The sequence below is a fragment of the Ochotona curzoniae genome, unplaced genomic scaffold (genome assembly GCF_017591425.1).
Source record: "Ochotona curzoniae isolate NIBS_2020 unplaced genomic scaffold, NIBS_Ocur_1.0 patch49, whole genome shotgun sequence".
Lineage (NCBI taxonomy): Eukaryota > Metazoa > Chordata > Mammalia > Lagomorpha > Ochotonidae > Ochotona > Ochotona curzoniae.
In genome coordinates this window covers 1,430,314-1,449,441 of record NW_024467027.1, presented here as the reverse complement: position 1 = coordinate 1,449,441, position 19,128 = coordinate 1,430,314, and the positions used below count along the sequence as shown (strand labels likewise).

The 19,128-nt window shown below is 45.3% G+C and overlaps 1 protein-coding gene across 1 annotated transcript in view; it reads left to right on the top strand.

Moving 5' to 3' along the window:
- Positions 1–9,657: 9,657 nt before the first annotated feature.
- The window catches only part of LOC121168078, a 73,181-nt gene continuing 63,710 nt past the window's right edge, over positions 9,658–19,128 (top strand). The window contains 3 exon segments of the mRNA XM_040997847.1: positions 9,658–11,263; positions 12,991–13,320; positions 13,323–14,263. Coding sequence (XP_040853781.1) covers positions 9,778–11,263; positions 12,991–13,320; positions 13,323–14,263 — 2,757 coding nt within the window. The 5' untranslated portion in view covers positions 9,658–9,777.

Below are 19,128 nucleotides of genomic sequence, written 5' to 3'. Positions count from 1 at the left end.
GTACTCCAGATGCAGTGTCTTGAGGAATGTCAGCAGCTTGCCCACCCCCTCTCCCACCTAGTGGAGACCCAAAGAACATGCTAAAACTGTGAGAAGTAACTTTATCGGGGCACCCAAGCACAGGAAGCAGCACACAAAAGGCAACTTCACTATGGGAAGAATTCTTGGGAAATCTTTACTCATGCATGTCCCATCTCCTGTGCAGCCCAGTGATCATTTTCAATCTGCATTACCCTGTAAATTCTGATGTTCACTGTGAGCAAGCAGAACATGGCTTGTTCATAAAACATTGTTCATGGTATTCATTTTAGTTTTAACTAGTTAGCACTTCATAAATACACTTGCCTATTTGTGTGTGTGCACACACAAGGTACTTCCTTATTCACAAGAGGTGTATTTCCAGACAAACTGTGGATATTTGAAATTATAGATACTAATGAATATCCATCTATGAATGTATCTATCTGATGTTTTTACTGATGTGCATACAGATTTATAGCAGAGTTTAATTTATACAATTTATTACAGAATTATTAACTCTTGTTTGACAAAAAATAGGTTTAATTTATTTCAAGCAATCAAGATTCTGCATTGCATATAATTTGATAATAGCAAACATAAATTATAAAGCAATAGCAATATGGTATTTGGAAAATACTCAAACATTAGGTATTTAAACAATGCACTTCTTAATAAACAAATGGTGAGAAAAAGAAAATCCAAACAAAATTAGAAAATATTTTAAAATTATGAAAGCTAAAATAGATATTATTTTTTGGAGAAATGCAATCAAAGTATTGTTTAAAGTAAATATATAAGTTTAAACACATGTATTTGGAATGAGAAGCATTTAAAATCCAAGAACAAAATTTCTACTGCAAAAAACCCAAAAACTAAATTAAATAAGCAATAACTGGAAGGATATGATAATGACAGAGGAAGGGGAATTAAACACAGCCCAAGCACAACTAGCAGAGCTAAAATTTGATTCATTTACTAAATAACTTTTTTTAATCTAGGAAAATGATCAGAAAAAAAAAGTTTGGATGATAATTACCAAAATTCAGTTACAAGACAGCAGGAACTACTCAGAGTTCAATGACAGAGTGGACTGGTTCTAGCTCACAAGAACGTATAATATGGTTTACAAAGAACACTAATATGTAGTAATAAAATGCAACTACATAATGATACACAAGAGTAAACTTTTTAAAAATGCCTTTTCTATGTATTTTTTTAAAATTAATTGCATTGTCTTATGTGACACAGTTTTATAGGTACTGGAATTCCCCCCACCATTACCCTAACCACCCACCCATGGTGGATTCCTCCACCTTGTTGCATAACCACAGTTCAAGTTCAGTTGGGATTCTTTCATTGCAAGCATATACCAAGCATAGAGTCCAGCCTCTTATTGTCTAGATAAGTTCAACAGCTTGTTGGGGAGACCTTCTCTGGTCTGAAAGTAGAGCCAGCAGAGTATCATCCTGATCAATTAAAAGTCCCAACATAACATCAGCAACAATTTATAACATTATGGAATTAATTGACATAGTATTGAGTAACCAATATGTTAAAAAAAAATGCAAGTTCTTAACCACATCCTGTGACTACTGCATTGACATTTCTATTTTAGTTTATATACAACCTGGTTCTATACATCTTAAAATGGCTATAGATTACTGTTCAGCTGTCTTGTGTCTATTTTCTTTATAATATTTAGCATTTTATAGCGTTGAAGCATAATTTTGCTGAACCTGGCTTTTTTTCAGGTAGTCTAGACTGGCTTATAACTCTAACAAGACATATGTCAACAGTTTAGGTGCAGTACAGTTTGAGGAGGGGTGTGCAGAGAAATCCTCAATATCCTAGTGAGGAGTAACTAATATTTCACGTCTTCCTCACACCTTCTAGGGTGATGGAAGATTTCTCCGCTCTCCCGCCCCATTATGGAATAACATAGGGTATTAAAAGTATATTAGGTTTTATCTTTGATGTAGATCATAAGCAATCATATATTCATATTGTTTTGTTTCTTTGATTGATTACTTGACTCATATTCTTGTTGTAGGTTACTTCACAATATCTTATTGTATGTGAGATAGGCAGTTTGAGGTTGAGATAATATTACATTTTACAGATACTATTTTTCATATTGACATCATTTCATCTTAAATTAAGGCAAACATGTGGTATCTAACCTTCTGGGATTGGCTCATTTCCTTTAGCATTATGCTTTCCAGTTGGGCCCATTTGACCACAAAGAACTGCATTTTGTTTTTTTAATAGCTGTTTAGTATTCCATGGAGTGGATGAACCATAGCTTTCTTATCCAGTCTTCTGTTGATGGGCATTTTGGTTGCTTCCATGTTTTTGCAATTACTGATTGTGCTGCCATGAACATAGGGGTGCATGTTGGTTTCTCGTGTAACAGGTGTTTTGGATATATTCCTAGGAGTGCTATTGCTGGATCATATGGTATGCAGATTTTGAGTTGTTTGAGTGTTCTCCATACTGATTTCCATAGAGGCTGTACCAACCTGCAGCCCCACCAGCAATGGAGTAGGGTTCCCTTTTCCCTGCATCCTCACCAGCAAGTGTTGTTGGTGTTTCTTTGTATGTGGGCCAATCTTACTGGCATTAGGTGGTACCTCATTGATGTCTTAATTTGGATTTCCCTTATTGCCAGGGAACTTGAGCATTTTTTCATGTTTGCCATTAGAGTTTGTTCCTTTGTGAAATGTCTGCCCATTTCCCATGCCCATATCTTGAGTGGTTTGTTGTTTTGGTACTTTGGTTGTTTTGGAGCTCTTTGTATATTCTGGAGATTAGCCCTCTATCACCTATGTAGTGTGCAAAGATCTTCTCCCATTCTGTGGGTTGCTTTTTTACTTTGTTGATTGTTTCCCTTGCTGTGCAGAAGCTTCTTAGTTTGATGAGGTCCCATTTGTTTATTTTAGTCTTGATTGCTATTGCTTTTGGTGTCCTTTTTAGGAAGTCAGGACCTACCCCTAGATCTTGCAGGGTATTTCCAACATTTTCTTCCAAAAGTTTGAAGGTTTCTGGATGTAGGTTTAGGTCTTTTATCCATTTAGATTTGATCTTAGTGTATGGTGAGAGATGTAGGTCCATCAACCGGTTGTCTCAACACATTTATTGAAGAGACCTTCCCATTTGCCTGGATTGTCATTTGTCTTTTAGTCAAAGATTATTTGGCTGTATTTGTGTGGGTTTCCTTCTGTTGTTTCTATTCTGCTCCATTGATCCTTCTCTCTATCTTTGTGCCAGTACCAGGCTGTTTTGATAACCACTGCCCTATAGTATGTCCAGAGGTCCGGAACTGTGATTTCCCCCTGTTAACATCCTATTCTTCAGAATGGTTCTAGCTATTTGTGGTTTTTTATGTTACCTTTGTATCATTGTTTCCAATTCCATGAAGAATGTTTTGGGCAATTTGATTGGGATTGTGTTGAATGTATATATTGCTTTTGGTAGTATAGACAGTTGAATGATATTGATTTTACCTATCCAGGAGCATGGGATATTACTCCATCTTTTGAGGTCTTGTTCAATTTATTTTTTAAATAGTTTGTAGTTTTCTTCAAAAAGGTCTCCTACATTTTTGGTTAGATTTATTCCTAGATACTTCATAATTTTCTCTGTTATTTTGAATGGTATCTTGCTGGTTAGATCTTTTTCCATCTTGGGGCTGTTTGCGTACACTATGGCTGTTGATTTTTGTTCATTAATTTTGTACCCTGCCACTCTACCAAACTCTCATATAAGTTCTTGCAGTCTCTGTATTGAGTCTCCAAAAGAGTAAACTTTTATGACTATGCTTCCATCTCTGAAAGTACTATATTATGCTGCAATCATCCTTCTTGTGATGTTGGAAGATGATATGACATCTGCATGATGAGAAGAAGTGTGGTGGGTGATAGAGGTGTGTGACACAATGTTAGGTGAACATATAAGGAGTACATGAACACAAGTGTTGCAGTAATAAAACAGTCACTATGGAAATACAAAAGTTTACTCAGCAGTGAATGGGTAGGGACCATGTACAGGGTAGATAGGCTGGGGGAAGACATAATTCATAGCATAAATCAAAGTGGAGAAAGGCAGCAAGAAATTCTGTCACAGTATTACAAACATGTACAACTTATTTTGTAGGTTTTAAAATTTCCCAATAATTTTTTGACCATATTTGCACATCAATTTGCCTGGGTGAAAACACAGATAAATGTAAACTACCAGTGCTTTGACATGTGCAAACACACAAACTAATATGAGAATAAAAAATAAGAACAGATGGGTTGAATTTTTGTCTATAAAACACCAACTCTTCACTATGATGGGGTGTCAAACTGCATTTTGGTGACTAAGACTTCAGTATGGCCACTGTGTGAATAGTTGTGATGCATGAAATTCCCTCCATTCACTCATTATGAGACACATTACAATTGCTTTGCACATTTTTGAAGGTGGCTCCTTATATTGTAGTTAATAAATTTCTCATCCTTAAGGCACCTTCAGTTATTTTGGGAAGAGAGAGAAAGTGCCTACTGTTGTCCTGGGTCATTCTACATGCCACAACACTGGCCAGGATGGTAGAATAACTCCCAGCATGGAACAAGCACTGTACAAGAGCATCAGTTCCAATTCTAGGGCAAGGTCATATGGGCCTAATTAAATCTCAGGATTTGAGGGAGATGTGATGGATCATAGAGAAATGGGAGGGGATACTGGGTGGTCATGCTCGGACACTTGTTGAACTTGGCACAGCAGTGAAATGCCCTGGCACAACATTTTAAAATTTTGTAATATTTTAGAGGGCAATATGTTCTTCTGAGATTACTGATTAAATAGCAGTGCTAAAGAAATCTATGCAAAGGCCCTCAACCCAGAGTTTGGAGGTCAGCCACTTTTATCAAGAATGTTATAATAGATCTAAATGCTAAATCATGAACAAGATTTACTCTTAGGGGAAATGAAAGCAAGTGTGTCCAAATTTGGAAAGTTAATGGTGAACAAACACAAAGTTCTAGAGTCTTGTCATGTTCAATATAGCTAGAGCAGAATATCATGTGTTTTGAAGAAAACAGGAAGAAATTCATTAGTAAATCTTTATAAAGCTCTGATGCCTAATTAAATTTTAGTTGCACTATATACATAAATTGTGTATATATATATATATATACATGCATATATATACACATGCTTCTTTAAAGTCTTCCTCTTAAAGTCATGCAGAGAAGAGTGTACAGGAAGATAAGAACACACATTGAAGCAAAGAGTATGCTATAGAATTCTAAGAAAGGATGAAGGCCAAAATTAAGATTAGAAGTGAAGGAGGAATTAGAAGTTGGAGGAATGATAAGTTGTTATTTATTTAAGCTACTGATTCTGGTCCAGAAGCATATTTGGTCACTCAGTTATGGTACAAAGTACATGGCTTATCCTGATGATTTTTTTTATCAATAGAATGCCAGTCTGAGAGAATCCTTTTATGCTCCCTTTGTAAGCTGTGCTGGCTGAGCCCTCAGAAGATGTCACAGTATAGCTCACTCCTTTTATTAGTAAGTGCAAAGGGCTTCAGGAAGGAGAACTCATTGGGTTTCTGAGATCAAGGGTCTATTGCATCTCTTTAGGTTGGTACAGCCTTTCAAATCTAGGAAACAGGATGAATTAATGAGAAAGAGGTATTTGAAAGCCTAGTTTACATGTAAGACTGTTTGGATCTGAGCCCAGATAAAAATATTTAACAAAATTCATGTTAATCACTAGATTAAGAATATATAAAAGTGATGGTCATAAGTCTAGGGACATTGCTGAGCAGATTTGAAAATATCATACATAAAAATAGTAACTGGAGAAAACTTGATTGGCTTCTGCTATCTGCCTTTGTTAACTTGGCTGTGTAAATTTGTACAGGTTGTTTATTTATGTGAGTCTTATCCCTCTGCAGAATTAATATCCACTGTGCCTCATTACCGAAAAGGTGGAACAAAAGCTTATCTAGCTAACGGTTGAGTGGAGAGCATGTGAATGAGAATACTTGGTGGAATATACAGAACAGCAGTGATGGACTTGGTACATGGAGCTGATAATAACACGCGTGGACTCTGACTGATGTTCAAAGCCAAAGTTTATTAGTGGCATTAGACTTTATACACTGAGAGTCCATATGGGATAAGGGAGGAAGTATTGAACTTATCAACAAAATGCATCAACTGTTCCCTTACTCTTGATTGGAATTTCTTTGTTTTTGTATATTTCACCAAGTGTTCTCATTCACATGCTGAATACTCACCTGTTCTTATACAAATGATATCCAATCAGGTACACAAAAGGTATTCCTTTGGCTGTTATCATACAATTATTATCCAATCAATTGCAATGCTGTGCTTGCTGACCTTCTAGGGTCACAATGTACTCTTACAGTGCATATACAAAGTGCATTTATATCATGCTTATGCAAAGTGGTTTTGCATAATTGTTTTCTAACGTGGTTTTAGAAATAATTGGTTTTACAAAGTGCAATTATTTCATGCTTATTAAAATTGGATTCATACGGTACTTATCCAAAGACCATTTACACAGTTGTTTTTGAAATTAATTTTAGAAATAATTGGTGTTATAAGGTGAGTTTATATCGTGCTTATACAAAGTGAATTTATATTAGATTTAGGCAAATACTTTTCACACAGTTTTATTCAAGTTGGTTTTAGAAATGATTTTTGTTACAAGGGGGATTTATATCATCCTTATACATAGTGGATTTATTTCATGCTTAGTCAATGTTGTTTTACAAAGAGGTTTTAGAAATAATTGGCGTCACAATGAGAATTTATATTGTGCTTTGTAAGAATGGAATTATATTGTGCTTATGCAAAGTGGTTTTACACAGTTGTTTTGCAAAGTGGTTTTAGAAATGATTGGTGATACAACGTGGATTTATTTTGTGCTTATACAAAGTGGATTCATAATATGATTATAAAAGTTGGGATTATGTCGTGCTTGTAAAAGTGGAGTTATATCGTGCTTATGCATAGAGGTTTACAAAGTGGTTTTCGAAATAATTGGTGATACAACGTGGATTTATATCGTGCTATACAAGCTGGTTTTATTTCGTGCATATACAAATTGGATTAAAATTGTGCTTTTGCAAAGTGCTTTCCACAGTTGTTTAAAAAATTTGTTTTGGGAATAATTGATTTCACAAGAGGATACATATCCTGCTAGTACAAAGTGGATTTATATTGTGTTTATACAAAGTTGATTTGTATTGTCCTTATACAAATTGGATTAAAATCATGCATTGTAAAGTGCTTTTACACAGTTGTTTTAAAAAAATTACTTTTACGAAAATTTACTGTTACACAGTGGGTTTAAATAATGCTTATATAAAGTGGGTTTTTATCAGGCTTATCCAAAGATGTTTTGCACAATTGTTTTACAAAATGGTTTTAAACACTGGATGTTAAAAGTAAATTATTATTCTGCTTATACACAGTGGGTATATATCATGCTTGTACAAATTGGAATTGTATCATGCTTACAAAGTTATTTAAGTTATGGTTAACCAATTGAATTTATATTGTGTATATGCAAAATGATTTAGAAATTTTATAAAAAGTGGTTTTAGAAATCACTGTTTTTACAAGGTGGATTTATATGGTGCTTTTAAAAAGTGGATTTATATCATGCTTATACAAATGAAGTTATTTCATGCTTTTGCAAAGTGGTTTTGCACAGTTGTTTCACATATTGATTTAAAAATGATTGCTGGGACAAGGTGAATAAAGGGAGCGCCCGCCTCTGGGCCTCGAGAGAGACACGACGCCAGGACCCCAGCAGAGCCTGCAAAGCCTTCCGACCCGGAAGCCGAACAAGGCCGGCAGCACTTGGAGCAGAGGATGCAGGAACTCAGCTTAGATGAGTGGAAATCCCTGCAAGAGCAGCAGCGGCCCAAGGGCTCCTTCAACCTCAGGAGAGTGGAGCCCAGCCTGCCGAGCAAGGCAGTCCTCATTCATCAGGCACGACCCAGCGTGCAGCCGACCAGCCATCCTGCGCCACACGAACGCTCCTGGCAGTGCAGCTCAGCTGGCCAGCCAACACATCAGCTGCCCGAGAATGCCAGCCAGCTCCCCGGTCTGGCAAGCAGAGGCAGAGCCAGAGCTCCCAAGAGGAAGAACAAACAGGCAAAGAGGCCGCTCCTGCGATTCTAGTCATTTCCCTAGTGGCAGGGGTCTTTCCCACGCTTTGCTTGGTGGGAGGGGGGTGTCCATCCGCGGGGGTGGGTCAGCACCTGCAGGGAGATTGTGGGTGCTGGTCTCATCTCTCAATAACGGACATACTTTTCGTGCATGCATCAACAGGGAGAGACACTTGCTTTCTTGGTTCATGTGTTTGCTGATTGATCAGTGCATCAAACACTCACACACGCACACTCGCAACATTGGCTGGCCCTACTTGATCTGGAAAGGGCATGGCAAATGCGTTGTGGAGCATACAGGCAGCTAGCCCCATGGCTCCATCACTGAAAGCCAGATGGGGCTGAGAATATACGGGGAATACTCAGCCAGGTCTTGTCTTTGGAGACAAGGGCTCCCCGTGCACATAGGCCTTGGGAAACCCAAGAGGACAAGTTGTGAGTGGGATGAGGGGAAATCAGTCGGGGCGGGGATTTGGGGCTTCCTCGATCCGCCAAGGAATCAATAAATTCATATTTAAAAATGAAACAAAGATTTGTTTTCTAAGAGTGCTGGTTAGTATTTCACTGTGATCACTGATGGAGCGATTGATCCATGGTTTGATAGGTGGATGGATGCATGGATGGATGGATGTATTCACCATTAGCCGGAGAGATAGAAAGAGAGTCAGAAAAGTGAGAAAGGGCAGAGAGAGAGAGAGAGACAGAGAGACCGAGACAGGGAGGAATGGAGACATTGAGTGTCCCAGGCACCCTGGTCCTCTCACCCAATCCCATCACAAGCTGAAGCTGAGAGGCAGGCACTGAAGGTCCAGCCAGTAGCTTCCTCTGAGTGTCCTCGTTGGCTTCAGGGAGCCGAGGCTTTGGGCCGTGCTTGAGTGCCTTCCCAGGCCACAAGCGGGGAGCTGGAATGAAAGAGGATCATCCCGAACATGAGCGGGCACCTGTGTGGGAAGCCGGCCATGCAAGACAGAGGGTGTGGCCTCAAATCCTATTGAGTGTGTTTCCAGCGTGAGGGGATTTTAACCTGTGCTGGTGGGATTGCAATGGAACCAATCTCCCACCGAATATACATGTCTCCAAACTCTCTCTCTCTCTCTCTCTCTCTCACACACACACACACACACACACACACACACACACACACACACACACACTCTCTGACATGAGGTGATGCTTTCACCAAAGCTTTATGGCATCCTAGCGTTCTATCACTCTTGGTTGTTGTTGTTTGTGAAATCTCTGGCATCAACCAGGCCATCATCCCCCGCTGGTTGCCATGTGGACAGAGAGCAAGGTGATGGTGGTAAGTCCATCCTCTCCCAGCGCTATGGAGAAGAGCAGGTGATGTGAGAAGTCCTGAGTGAGGAGGCTGTCCCGCCCTCAGGCCTCTGACCTCTTGCGCACTGGAAGCTGATTGGTGGAGCTGGCCGCTGGGGGGCGGGGTCGCGGGTCGAGTTGGCTATATAAGGGTGGTGAGTGGAGGGAGAGCGTCCGTGATCTGAGCAAGATTGCAGAGAGGGAAGGCGAGAGTGGAACGCCAGCGCACAAGTCTCGGGACCATGGCCCCTGGAGTAGTGCCCAAGGCTGCTTCACTGCACTCGGGGGGTAAGTCTCATTATCCAGGCGGGGCTTTGTATGTGCCAGGGAAGTGGTCAGCCCGGCCTCAGAAAGAGCCCCAGCTGGACGAGGGTGTGGCTGCAGAGAACACAGAGCTGGCTGCCAGAGGGGAAGCTTCTCTGTGCTGGATGGAACCTTACGGCATCGGGGCTGGTCTGCAGAACCCGGGGAACGCCTGCTACATGAATGCAGCCCTCCAGTGTCTGACGTACACCCCGCCACTCGCCAATTATCTGCTGTCTCAGGAGCACTCCCGCACCTGCCAGCGCCGTTCAGAGCTCTGCACGCTCTGTGCTCTGGAAAGTCACTTCATTTGGGCTCTGCACAGTCCCGGCCACGTGATCCAGCCCTGTCAGGCATTGGCTGCTGGCTTTCACAGAAACCGCCAAGAAGATGCTCACGAGTTTCTGATGTTCGCGCTGGATGCCCTCAGGGCAGCAGGCCTGCCTGGCCTCAACTGCCAGCTGGCGCCCTCTGAGGACCAGCCTCTAAGCCATCAGCTAGCTGGAGGCCACTGGAGGTCTCGAGTCACATGTCTCCAGTGCCAAGGCACTTCAGACACATGGGACCCTTACCTGGACATCGTGCTGGATATCCAGGCCGCCAAGAATGTGCAGGAAGCCTTGCGGCATTTGGTGAGCCCGGAAGAGCTGGACGGGGACAACGCCTATGATTGTGCTGCCTGCCTCAGGAAGACGCCTGCCTCCCGCACACTCACCTTGCACACGTGTGGGGATGTGCTCGTCTTGGTCTTGAAACGCTTTTCTGACTTCACGCGTGACAAAATGGCCAAGCCGGTGCACTATCCTGACCGTTTGGACATGAGGCCTTACCTGTCTCGGCAGAACGGGGGGCCACTGGAGTACAGGCTCTATGCTGTCCTTGTGCACGTGGGCTTGCGTCGTGACCGAGGACATTACCTGTGCTACGTCAAAGCTGGCGACGGCCGCTGGTATGAGATGGATGACGCCAAGGTCACCGCCTGTGGCCTGGCTTCGGCCTTGAAGCAAAGTGCCTACGTGCTCTTTTACGTGCGCAAGGGTGGATGGGACGGGGCCAATGGGCAAGTGTCACGGGGCCAGGGAGCGCCCGCCTCTGGGCCTCGAGAGAGACACGACGCCAGGACCCCAGCAGAGCCTGCAAAGCCTTCCGACCCGGAAGCCGAACAAGGCCGGCAGCACTTGGAGCAGAGGATGCAGGAACTCAGCTTAGATGAGTGGAAATCCCTGCAAGAGCAGCAGCGGCCCAAGGGCTCCTTCAACCTCAGGAGAGTGGAGCCCAGCCTGCCGAGCAAGGCAGTCCTCATTCATCAGGCACGACCCAGCGTGCAGCCGACCAGCCATCCTGCGCCACACAGACGCTCCTGGCAGTGCAGCTCAGCTGGCCAGCCAACACATCAGCTGCCCGAGAATGCCAGCCAGCTCCCCGGTCTGGCAAGCAGAGGCAGAGCCAGAGCTCCCAAGAGGAAGAACAAACAGGCAAAGAGGCCGCTCCTGCGATTCTAGTCATTTCCCTAGTGGCAGGGGTCTTTCCCGTGCTTTGCTTGGTGGGAGGGGAGTGTCCATCCGCGGGGGTGGGTCAGCACCTGCAGGGAGATTGTGGGTGCTGGTCTCAGCTCTCAATAACGGACATACTTTTCGTGCATGCATCAACAGGGAGAGACACTTGCTTTCTTGGTTCATGTGTTTGCTGATTGATCAGTGCATCAAACACTCACACACGCACACTCGCAACATTGGCTGGACCTACTTGATCTGGAAAGGGCATGGCAAATGCGTTGTGGAGCATACAGGCAGCTAGCCCCATGGCTCCATCACTGAAAGCCAGATGGGGCTGAGAATATACGGGGAATACTCAGCCAGGTCTTGTCTTTGGAGACAAGGGCTCCCCGTGCACATAGGCCTTGGGAAACCCAAGAGGACAAGTTGTGAGTGGGATGAGGGGAAATCAGTCGGGGCGGGGATTTGGGGCTTCCTCGATCCGCCAAGGAATCAATAAATTCATATTTAAAAATGAAACAAAGATTTGTTTTCTAAGAGTGCTGGTTAGTATTTCACTGTGATCACTGATGGAGCGATTGATCGATGGTTTGATAGGTGGATGGATGCATGGATGGATGCATGGATGGATGGATGTATTCACCATTAGCCGGAGAGATAGAAAGAGAGTCAGAAAAGTGAGAAAGGGCAGAGAGAGAGAGAGAGAGAGACAGAGAGACCGAGACAGGGAGGAATGGAGACATTGAGTGTCCCAGGCACCCTGGTCCTCTCACCCAATCCCATCACAAGCTGAAGCTGAGAGGCAGGCACTGAAGGTCCAGCCAGTAGCTTCCTCTGAGTGTCCTCGTTGGCTTCAGGGAGCCGAGGCTTTGGGCCGTGCTTGAGTGCCTTCCCAGGCCACAAGCGGGGAGCTGGAATGAAAGAGGATCATCCCGAACATGAGCGGGCACCTGTGTGGGAAGCCGGCCATGCAAGACAGAGGGTGTGGCCTCAAATCCTATTGAGTGGGTTTCCAGCGTGAGGGGATTTTAACCTGTGCTGGTGGGATTGCAACGGAACCAATCTCCCACCGAATATACATGTCTCCAAACTCTCTCTCTCTTACACACACTCACACACACACACACACACACACACACTCACACAGAGACACACACACACACACACTCTCTGACATGAGGTGATACTTTCACCAAAGCTTTATGGCATCCTAGCGTTCTATCACTCTTGGTTGTTGTTGTTTGTGAAATCTCTGGCATCAACCAGGCCATCATCCCCCGCTGGTTGCCATGTGGACAGAGAGCAAGGTGATGGTGGTAAGTCCATCCTCTCCCAGCGCTATGGAGAAGAGCAGGTGATGTGAGAAGTCCTGAGTGAGGAGGCTGTCCCGCCCTCAGGCCTCTGACCTCTTGCGCACTGGAAGCTGATTGGTGGAGCTGGCCGCTGGGGGGCGGGGTCGCGGGTCGAGTTGGCTATATAAGGGTGGTGAGTGGAGGGAGAGCGTCCGTGATCTGAGCAAGATTGCAGAGAGGGAAGGCGAGAGTGGAACGCCAGCGCACAAGTCTCGGGACCATGGCCCCTGGAGTAGTGCCCAAGGCTGCTTCACTGCACTCGGGGGTAAGTCTCATTATCCAGGCGGGGCTTTGTATGTGCCAGGGAAGTGGTCAGCCCGGCCTCAGAAAGAGCCCCAGCTGGACGAGGGTGTGGCTGCAGAGAACACAGAGCTGGCTGCCAGAGGGGAAGCTTCTCTGTGCTGGATGGAACCTTACGGCATCGGGGCTGGTCTGCAGAACCCGGGGAACGCCTGCTACATGAATGCAGCCCTCCAGTGTCTGACGTACACCCCGCCACTCGCCAATTATCTGCTGTCTCAGGAGCACTCCCGCACCTGCCAGCGCCGTTCAGAGCTCTGCACGCTCTGTGCTCTGGAAAGTCACTTCACTTGGGCTCTGCACAGTCCCGGCCACGTGATCCAGCCCTGTCAGGCATTGGCTTTCACAGAAACCGCCAAGAAGATGCTCACGAGTTTCTGATGTTTGATGCCCTCAGGGCAGCAGGCCTGCCTGGCCTCAACTGCCAGCTGGCGCCCTCTGAGGACCAGCCTCTAAGCCATCAGCTAGCTGGAGGCCACTGGAGGTCTCGAGTCACATGTCTCCAGTGCCAAGGCACTTCAGACACATGGGACCCTTACCTGGACATCGTGCTGGATATCCAGGCCGCCAAGAATGTGCAGGAAGCCTTGCGGCATTTGGTGAGCCCGGAAGAGCTGGACGGGGACAACGCCTATGATTGTGCTGCGTGCCTCAGGAAGACGCCTGCCTCCCGCACACTCACCTTGCACACGTGTGGGGATGTGCTCGTCTTGGTCTTGAAACGCTTTTCTGACTTCACGCGTGACAAAATGGCCAAGCCGGTGCACTATCCTGACCGTTTGGACATGAGGCCTTACCTGTCTCGGCAGAACGGGGGGCCACTGGAGTACAGGCTCTATGCTGTCCTTGTGCACGTGGGCTTGCGTCGTGACCGAGGACATTACCTGTGCTACGTCAAAGCTGGCGACGGCCGCTGGTATGAGATGGATGACGCGAAGGTCACCGCCCGTGGCCTGGCTTCGGCCTTGAAGCAAAGTGCCTACGTGCTCTTTTACGTGCGCAAGGGTGGATGGGACGGGGCCAATGGGCAAGTGTCACGGGGCCAGGGAGCGCCCGCCTCTGGGCCTCGAGAGAGACACGACGCCAGGACCCCAGCAGAGCCTGCAAAGCCTTCCGACCCGGAAGCCGAACAAGGCCGGCAGCACTTGGAGCAGAGGATGCAGGAACTCGGCTTAGATGAGTGGAAATCCCTGCAAGAGCAGCAGCGGCCCAAGGGCTCCTTCAACCTCAGGAGAGTGGAGCCCAGCCTGCCGAGCAAGGCAGTCCTCATTCATCAGGCACGACCCAGCGTGCAGCCGACCAGCCATCCTGCGCCACACGAACGCTCCTGGCAGTGCAGCTCAGCTGGCCAGCCAACACATCAGCTGCCCGAGAATGCCAGCCAGCTCCCCGGTCTGGCAAGCAGAGGCAGAGCCAGAGCTCCCAAGAGGAAGAACAAACAGGCAAAGAGGCCGCTCCTGCGATTCTAGTCATTTCCCTAGTGGCAGGGGTCTTTCCCGCGCTTTGCTTGGTGGGAGGGGAGTGTCCATCCGCGGGGGTGGGTCAGCACCTGCAGGGAGATTGTGGGTGCTGGTCTCATCTCTCAATAACGGACATACTTTTCGTGCATGCATCAACAGGGAGAGACACTTGCTTTCTTGGTTCATGTGTTTGCTGATTGATCAGTGCATCAAACACTCACACACGCACACTCGCAACATTGGCTGGACCTACTTGATCTGGAAAGGGCATGGCAAATGCGTTGTGGAGCATACAGGCAGCTAGCCCCATGGCTCCATCACTGAAAGCCAGATGGGGCTGAGAATATACGGGGAATACTCAGCCAGGTCTTGTCTTTGGAGACAAGGGCTCCCCGTGCACATAGGCCTTGGGAAACCCAAGAGGACAAGTTGTGAGTGGGATGAGGGGAAATCAGTCGGGGCGGGGATTTGGGGCTTCCTCGATCCGCCAAGGAATCAATAAATTCATATTTAAAAATGAAACAAAGATTTGTTTTCTAAGAGTGCTGGTTAGTATTTCACTGTGATCACTGATGGAGCGATTGATCCATGGTTTGATAGGTGGATGGATGCATGGATGGATGCATGGATGGATGGATGGATTCACCATTAGCCGGAGAGATAGAAAGAGAGTCAGAAAAGTGAGAAAGGGCAGAGAGAGAGAGAGAGAGAGGAATGGAGACATTGAGTGTCCCAGGCACCCTGGTCCTCTCACCCAATCCCATCACAAGCTGAAGCTGAGAGGCAGGCACTGAAGGTCCAGCCAGTAGCTTCCTCTGAGTGTCCTCGTTGGCTTCAGGGAGCCGAGGCTTTGGGCCGTGCTTGAGTGCCTTCCCAGGCCACAAGCGGGGAGCTGGAATGAAAGAGGATCATCCCGAACATGAGCGGGCACCTGTGTGGGAAGCCGGCCATGCAAGACAGAGGGTGTGGCCTCAAATCCTATTGAGTGGGTGTTCAGCGTGAGGGGATTTTAACCTGTGTCCTACTTTTCTTAGGAGTAAATGCATCATAAATGAAAAAGAATCTAGGACTTGTACCAGGGAACATTTGGTGATGGGAACGTGGGGCATCCTGGCAGATACTGGCAGGATTTCCTTTCCATCTCTCTTCCTTTATTCTCCCTCCTGCACCTGCTGATTCAGTGGATCCAACGAGGTGAGCCCCAGTAGGGCACAGAGTAGGGCCCCATGGCCACCTGGAGCCTGAGGCGGACACGGGCTTCATACTATGGAGCTCCTCCTTAGCCCCTTTATGGTGGCATTAACCCGGGCTGGTGTGTCAAACTCTTACCCACCCTGCTTGGTCTGACATCTGTTTTCCTCCACATTCACTCACATCCAGCCACAATGACCAGGCTCATGGGTCCTGGGCCTTCTCCACGTGCCTCCTCACTCAGGCACTGAGGATTTGGGGGATGCTTGAGACAATCAGCATGCATGCAAACTATGGGCAAAATACTCCATTTGGTTCATTAACTTCACATACCATTAGGCTTAGAAGCAGATCTCCTGAAATTCCTGTTTTGATACTACATGTCTTATGAATACAGAGCCCAATATAAAGAAATGAACCATGTTATGCACCCCATGCAAAACTAAGATGATTCTCACTCAACGTGCTAAACATGGCAAAATTGTTCCCCTTGGGTCAGTACCTTCAAATACCATCACACTTACTAGCAGCTGTCCCGGAAATCATGTTTTGTCAGGGCTCATCTAATATCCATAGGGTGAACAGGATTGAAAGGAATCATGTCAATTACCCCACACAAAACAAGGTTGTAGATTTTCACTCAGTGTGCTAAAAGGTGAATGGCATAGCCCTGAAGCAGCAGCACAGATCTTCCATTGCCAAAGCTACAGCATCTGGTTCAATAACATCACAAACCATCATGATTTCAAGCAAATCTCAAGGAAATTTTGTTTTGTCCCTTTACTTCTAATGAGCATAGAAGGCACTGTATTGAAAGGAATAATGTTGAGCACCCCACCCAAAATAAGGATGTAGATATTCACTCAACATGCTAAGAACTCCACATCCAGAGAGACGTTGAGTGCCCAAGCAGTTTTCAGCTAACATTGAAAACAACTGCTCTGGTACCACACACTTCTGAATGTGTAGGTGACACCTAGGGAATTCAGTATGTTGGTGAATGGCATCGTCCCAAAGGATCAACACAGGAGTTCCAGCCAAAAAACGACTCCACTTGGGTCATTACATCAATACCGTCAGGCTTACTAGCAGCTTAAACAGAAACCATTTTTTGTCACTTCTCACAAATGCCCATAGAGATAAGTATAATGAAATCAAGCATTTTGAACATCCACCAAAAAAAAAAGGGGGGGGATGTAGATTCTCAATTCTCAATCAATGAGCTAAGAACTCCACAACAAGAGGGAAGTTCAGCACAACAGTGATTTCCAGGTGAGATTGAAAATAACTGCTCTGGTACCACACACTGCTGAATGTGCATGTGACACCTAGGGAACTCAGTGTGCTGGTGAATGGCATTGTCCCAAAAGAGCAGCACAGGTCTTCCAGTGCAAGAACTACTCCATTTAGGTCATTAACTTCACCTAACAGCAAACTCACAATCAGCTCTCCTGAAACTCACTTTTTCACTTCACTTCTCATGCCTATTGAACCAATTCTAATGAAATTAAGCATGTTGAGCATTCACCAAAACACAAAGATGTAGATTCTCACTCAATGTGATGGCAATTCCACAAAGAAAAAAGGAGTTCAGTGCCAAAGCCATTATCACTAACCATTGAAAACAACTGCCTGGCACCACGTAATATGGTATGTGCACGTGATGCCTAGGCAAATTTGTGTGTGAGTGAATGGCATAGTCCCGAAGGAGCAGCACAGGTCTTCCAGGGCCAAAACGACTCCACTTGGCTCATTCACTTCACATACCATCAGGCTTACAAGCAGCTCTCCTGGAAGTCTTGTTTTGTCACTTCTTAAATCATGCACATAGAGCCCAGTTTAATGAAATCAAGAATGTTGACCATCCAGCTGAAAACAAGCATGTGGATTCTCACTCGTTGTGGTAGGAACTCCATATCCAGAGAGAAGTTCGGCGCCAAAGCCATTCTAGTTACAATCAAACCAACTGCTTTGGCACCAAATACCCCTGAATGTGCATGTGACACCTTGGGGACTCAGTGTGTTGGTGAATGACATTGTCCCAGAGGAGCAGCACAGGTGTGCCAGTGGAAAACTACAACATTTGTTTCATTAACTTCACATACCATCAGCTTACAACCAGCTCTCCCAAAAACCATATTTTGTGATTTCTCATTTCATACCCATAGAACCAGATATAATTAAATCAAGGACTCTGAGCGCAGTATACAAAACAAAGCTGTAGATTCTCAATCAATGGGCTAAGAAATCCACATCCCGAGAGAAGCCCAGTGCTTTCGCGATTTTCAGCTACCATTAAAAACAGCTGTACTGGCAGCACATACTGCTGAATGTGCATGTGAAACTTGGGAACACAGTGTGTGGGTGAATGACATAATCCCAAAGGAGAAGCACAAGTGCTCTAGAGGCAAAAAAACTCACTTTGGGGCATTAACTTCACATATCTTAAGGTGTCCAAGCAGCACTACCAGACACCTTGCTTTCTAATTTCTCATCCAATGCCCACAGAGTCAGTATAATGAAATCAAGCATATTGAGCATCCCACAGAAAGCACTAGGGACTCTACATGCAGAGAGAAGTCCAGCAATCAAACTATTTTCAACTTCCATTGGAAACTACAGTTCTGGCATGACATAGTGCTAAATGATCATGTGAGACCTAGAGAACTTAGTATATTGGTGAATGACATATTCCAAAGCAGCTTCACAGGTGTTCCAAAAGGCACTAAGAACTCCACATCCACAGAGAAGTTCTACCACAATGATTTCCATCTGCCATTGCAAACAACTGCTCTGGCACCACATCCTTTTGAATGTGCATGTGACACCTAGGGATCTCAGAGTGCTAGTGAATGGCATAGTCCCAAAGGATCAGCACAGGTGTTCCAGAGGTAAAATTGCTCCCTTTGGGTCATTAACTTCAGACAACATCAGGCTTACAAGCAGCTCTCCTGGACTCCCTGTTTTTCTCTTGTGGGAAAATTTAAATAGAGCCAATTATAATGAAATCAAGCATGTAGAGCACACCACACAAAACAAGGATGTAGATTTTCATTCAATGCACTAAGAACTCCACATCTAGAAAGAAGTTCGGTTCCTAGGTCATTATCAGCTACCATTGGAAACAACTGATCTGGAGGAGGAGTGAAGATGGCCAATGGAGTTAGACCGATGTAACCGAGGGTCCTAAAAGTTAGGGACAGGAGCAGTCTGAAGTGAGCCCTGGAGGAAAAGAACCACAGGAACACTGTGGGAAATCCCCCAGTGCTGCCAGGACTGAGAAAGGTGGCACACAGCAGCAAAATGAATGCGAACGACTGGGATCAGCAACCTGAGAAGGACAAAGAGGGAGCCCTGGGCTGCGAAGACTAGAGTGAAATCAGGTGAGCGAAATTTGGGGAGCAAACCTCGGTGAGTTGCTAACACAGGGAAGTGCCCACCCTTAACAGGAGGTGACAGGCAGGCTGATTTTGCGACAAAACATGGTGAAA